This window comes from Micromesistius poutassou, assembly GCF_964030765.1.
Source record: "Micromesistius poutassou genome assembly, chromosome: 5".
NCBI lineage: Eukaryota > Metazoa > Chordata > Actinopteri > Gadiformes > Gadidae > Micromesistius > Micromesistius poutassou.
In genome coordinates this window covers 556,321-561,943 of record NC_140275.1, presented here as the reverse complement: position 1 = coordinate 561,943, position 5,623 = coordinate 556,321, and the positions used below count along the sequence as shown (strand labels likewise).

Genomic DNA, 5,623 nt, shown 5'->3' with positions numbered 1-5,623 from the left:
CACCACACACACACACACGCACACACTCAGAGACCGCACGCACACACACTCGGGCACACACACGGACACACACACACACACTCGGACACACACGGACACACACACGTGGACTCCGGTCCGGGGACCCAGCAGGCTTCTCCCAGCGGCGTGGAGCCGGGCTCCGCAGCGGAGGGACGGAGGCGAGGAGCGGGCAGTGAGTAGGCTCTTCTTCTTTTGTCTGAGCGCCGCAGTCGGTGGTGATGATGGGGAACCTCCCAGCGAGGCAGAGTGAGAGGGAGGATGGTTTAAGGGGAGCTCCGGTCTCCAGTGTCAGAGAGAGAGAGAGAGAGGGAGAGAGAGAGAGAGGGGGAGAGAGAGGGAGAGAGAGAGAGAGAGGGGGGGCATCACTTGAGGACAGCAGACAGCAGCATCACTTCAGGTTTTCTCCCGATTCGTCGCGGTTTGATGCTTTTGTCAACTTTGTCAGCAGCAGTTGAGGACTTTTCCAGCACACTGCATCTCTTATGGCGTTCTTTGCAGAACGAGGTGTTGGTTCAATTCCTGGTGTGTAATCCGTGTATAAATAGACCGCCACTATTTGATGTTGTCACTGCAGCCCCGGCGGCGGCGGCAGCAGCTCGGATTCGGGGCCGTGGTCGTTTTGTCCTCGCTAACATTTCGCTTCGCTATCTCATGTTAGCATAATTTTACATATCGTCTTCGCTTTCTGAGCGATGAAAAGTGACAAGTGAAAAGTTCCCGCCTCCTCCTCCTCCTCCTCCTCCTCCTCCCTGTACTCCTCCTCCCTGTACTCCTCCTCCTCCTCCTCCTCCTCCTCCTCCTCCTCCTCCCTGTACTCCTCCTCCTCCTCCTCCTCCTCCTCCTCCTCCTCCTCCCTGTACTCCTCCTCCTCCTCCTCCTCCTCCCTGTACTCCTCCTCCTCCTCCCTGTACTCCTCCTCCTCCTCCTCCTCCTCCTCCTCCTCCTCCTCCTCCCTGTACTCCTCCTCCTCCTCCTCCTCCTCCTCCTCCTCCCTGTACTCCTCCTCCTCCTCCTCCTCCCTGTACTCCTCCTCCTCCTCCTCCTCCTCCTCCTCCCTCGACATCTCCCCTCAAACTATCCCAAAGACTCGATGACATTGACGAGGATGCGTGTCTTCCAAACAGGACCACGCAAACGGCAATTAGCCATGGATTAGCTCCTGGCTAACTGTGATTTTCCGCCCTAAATGTGTGCGATTATGGCGGGCCCTTTGGACCGGCGCTCTGAGCTGATCCCGTTATAAACCCCCTCCAGCCCGGGACCAGGTGGTCGGGGAGGGACCCGCTGCCATTATCTGGTTTACAGAGCTCTGCCACTGGGTGTGGGGAGAGGGGCTGGGCCCACTGGACTTTTCCCCAGTGGGTTGGAGATCATCCCAGTATAGCGTCTGGGGCTTCTGGTTCTCTATGGAAGGAGGAGGCGGCCATGTGTGTGTGTGTGTGTGTGTGTGTGTGTGTGTGTGTGTGTGTGTGCGTGTGCGTGTGTGTAGGGGAGGGGGGTCGGTGGCTCTCCTTGAGATTAGTAAAGAAGAAGGAAAGGACACACACACACACACACACACACACACCACACACACACAGACACACAGACACAAACACACACAAACACACACAGACACTGAAAAAAATGTATTTTGACACCAACACATATTTTTCTCAACTGCAATCCGCCAATCATTCGTCCAAGCAGAACAACAAAAGTGTGAAGAAGAATAGAAACACACACACACACACACACACACACACACACCACACACACATATGCAAACACACACACAAAAAGTATTTTGTATTTACAAAAAGACACCAACACATAATTTTCTCAACTGCAATCTGCCAATCATTCGTCCAAATGGAACAATAATTTCAATGTAAGATTTGTTGTTTTATTTTGCCAAAGGGAGATAAAGGAGGCTGTGGTGGTATCAGTCCTTTCCTGGTGAAGCATTCTGGGGGCAAAGTGTGGAGTAGGTGTAAAGTTGCCTGATTACCAGTCAGTCTGGAGGAAGGGCAACTAAAGAGTTATTTGTCAAGACCAACGGCTGAGCTATAATTCAGTTGCACAAAGCCAGGCAGCGAGCCAAGGGCTTCCTCTCAGTGTTTGCTTAACGTAGGAGTACACACCTGCCTGAGGAATGCATGCTTAAACAGAAAAACTGATATTCACAACATCTTAACCCCAATGAAGAAGAGATTTCAGGGAAGCAAAGCAGGTATTACAGAGCTGCAGGGGTAGTGAGATTAAAAAATATGTTTTTACCAAATATGAGATATAAACCTGTTATTGCCAGCCTCCTTTGATATTACTATTTGATATATTTTCATCATGTTCCAACTTTATTTTTCAAAATAAATCCATCTTCTTTTTTACTCAGCTAACTGAGTTAAACTTATTAAACAAAAAGTTGTGTGGCAACATTTTTTGTATGCATACATCGAACTATCAGCTATCAACTATTGACCTCATATACTAATTGACCTAATATATAGTATTGAACCTTGAGTCACAAAATGTCGCTAATGAAGAGCAGAATAAACGGAGGGAACCAATGAGCTCGGCCCGTTTGGAACTGAGAAACATTCCCCAGTGGTTCAGTCCCCAATACGGTCAGGCATGGTCTGAACTTTAAACCCTTGGTGACGATTGCTCTGAAACGCTAGCCTGGACATCCAGAGCCACATCTAGAAAGCGGTAGGGTCTGGCAACGAGTGATGAAAATAGCCCAACTCGAGGGGCGGCCCCAAGCGTGCGTTTGAAAATATCACTGCACGCAATTGGATAACACTACGACCAATCAGAAGAATACAAGGGGTGACGTTTAAGACTTGCCGTATACGATCGGTAAAACAGCAACGCTTCTGGCCTATATCAGATACACCGATGTGATTGGTTAATGTGCTGGGAGAGGGGCATCGGGGAGGGATTATATCGCTCGTTCCCAGAGTGACTCGCTGAGAAAATTCTAATTGTGCTCTCACGAGAACAGGACTTCCAGGGTACCGTAACGCTGCAATATAAATACATTCTACCGACTTACTAACCTACTTTCTCCCAATGTCTTTATCCGGCAGATGAACACCGTGGCAGCTGGTCTCCGAGGTCATGACGCGCGGTGTCTCCTCCCGTGGGCATAACCTGACCTCCACCCCCAAAACCACCACCCCCACCACCCCCACCAGAGCCCCCAGAACCCAAGCGCCCCCGCCCCGCCCCCCATGCCTCGCCCCATGCCGGCAGCACCATGGGTAGCGTCAGCAGCCTCGTCAACGGGAGCAGCGTCCAGGACGGCCACTGCCACGCGCCCGACCCCCAGCTGAGGAAGGGAGCGGGCCACAGCCAGCACCACCCCCACCCCCACCCCCCCCGGAGGGCGGGGGCCCGCAGCCTGCTGTCCGAGGGCCTGCTGAACTGCGGGCTGGGTCAGGGGTCCTCGACCTGCGGGGCCTCGCGGCCCCCCGCTAAGGGCCCCTCCTCTAGGGGCCTGTCTCATTCCAGGTCGGGACGGAGCGAAGACTTCTTCTACATCAAGGTGGGCCTGAAATATATATACGCGTTATAAATATATATGTATGTTATGAATATATGTATGTTATAAATATATATGTATGTTATGAATATATGTATGTTATAAATATATATGTATGTTATGAATATATATGTGTTATAAATATATATGTCATGTCATCTACGTAATGAAGTTGTTTTAGGGAGGCCAGCTGAATAAAACCTGTCAGAGGCACGTTCCTGGGAGGGAGATTTTAAAATGCAGGATATTTCTCTTTGTGTATTTTTCTTTGTGTTTGTCGTTCGATTCGACCTCGAAGGATAGAAATCGACAGTAGTACTTAGTCCCTATCAACAGGCGACGTCTACACCAGCGGGAGGATAAACACATCATGTCAGGCTTGAAGCGCTGCGGCTGTATCCAGTTCACACTTCACCACATTTCCATTTTTCTATTCGATTTCCTATCACGCGACGGGGAGGAACGGATAGGGACCGAGTGGCAGCGCTGCGGAACGTCACGACGTCTCCAAGATGTAGCGAGGAGGACCTGTTCTGGCATCAATCTCCTTTACAGCGAGGTTACATCAATACAAGCAGCGCATAACTAGCCCCGTCCGTGATCAATAAAGTATCATCTTATCTTTACCTTATCTTAAACCAAACTCGGAACAAAGGAGCGGACGGTGAAGGCGACACGTGTTGTGGTGCCCACACTGAGGGAATGACAGTTGAGATGACTTTCAGATAAGGGGCGGGGCTACTCCCTACTACAAGTCCTTGTTGACTTACAGCCCGTGTCAGTTGACCAAAGCCCTCCCGTGGACACCGCTCTGTTTACATACTGTCTTCTCTGGCCTCGTAGGTAAGCCATAAACCCAGGGCTGTGTACCACCGCGTCGGACCAATGGACGACCACATCTCCACAGACGACGGCGGCGTGGAATCCAAAGGGCGACAGCCACTCAAACTGCTGCCAGTGTTGGGCAAGAAGGCGGAGAGGGTAAACACCTCGTCCAGTGCAGACACACATCTCTATGAACAAACACGCAACAACCTTTCATGTGTGAGCAATGACACGGAGCATCTTATAACACAACCATAGTCTTTAAACGTTAACCATGACTATACTGGCAGTGCTGTGGAGTGTTTAGGTCCACAGTGTCCCTGAAGGCGCTGAGTACGATGCCTCACCCCTACTTGCTCTTTAATAACACATACATATATATTATGCATCCTAAATATACATTACTTTAATCCCTCTAAGGTATGGATGCAGTTAAGAAAGAAAGTACAATAAAAATTGCTTCATCTCAGTTTGACTTGGCCCAGTGATGTTATATTACAATGCTAATTCTTGCAGTGCATGTGGTTGACATGTTGCACAGCATAATCTACAAGGCGCGGTTAATAAGAGAAAAGTGCCTTTTCCCCCCGCAAACCTCTTAGCTGCATTCCAACTTTCCTCGGGAGATAAATAGGCAGCAGCAGCATTGAACGCGGCCGGTGATAAATAACCCGCTCTCAGATTAATAACCCCATAATGCATTGATCTTCTAAGAAGTCATCGCTCTGACACAGCTGCAGCAGCTGTACTCAAACACCACGCTTCCCTTTCTCAATGGGCCATCATTTCCCCAGGAGAGCAGGGGGAGAGGGAGAGTCAGGAGGCAAACAAAAGCAAAAAAGAAGACAGAGGAGGAGAAAGGAGGGAGCGGGGGGGTGGGGGGGGCGGGCGGGGGAGTCTATGTGAGGAGGAGGAGGAGGAGGAGAGGAAGAAAAAAAGTGTAAAAGTCATCGGATTTCCCGATCATGTAGTCAGTGAGAAGGAATGCTGAGTTCACAGGCCTGGGCTTTTGGACTCCAGCAGCAGTTCATATTATTAATACAACAGTGGGGGCAATTCATCTTCCGCCGACAACACATATGGGAGGGATGTGGGGAGGGGAAGGGCTGTATAGGACGTGACATAGCTCAACAGCCTGGATTGAGACACGAGTATAAATTCATAATTTAAATGATTTGTCTTCCATGACAGCATGGTGAGTTTTACTGGTGCATCTTGGGCCATTTCTCAATGTCGTCCACCCGTAGTCCG

The 5,623-nt window shown here is 50.2% G+C and overlaps 1 protein-coding gene across 1 annotated transcript in view; it reads left to right on the top strand.

Moving 5' to 3' along the window:
* Positions 1–3,262: 3,262 nt before the first annotated feature.
* Positions 3,263–5,623, top strand: part of LOC311343659 (leucine zipper putative tumor suppressor 1-like) — a gene marked incomplete at both ends in the record, with an annotated part of 8,116 nt that continues 5,755 nt past the window's right edge. The window contains 2 exons of the mRNA XM_084468577.1: positions 3,263–3,550; positions 4,391–4,528. Of these exons, the coding sequence (XP_084324703.1) occupies positions 3,263–3,550; positions 4,391–4,528 (426 nt within the window). The remainder of the gene's footprint in view (positions 3,551–4,390; positions 4,529–5,623) is intronic.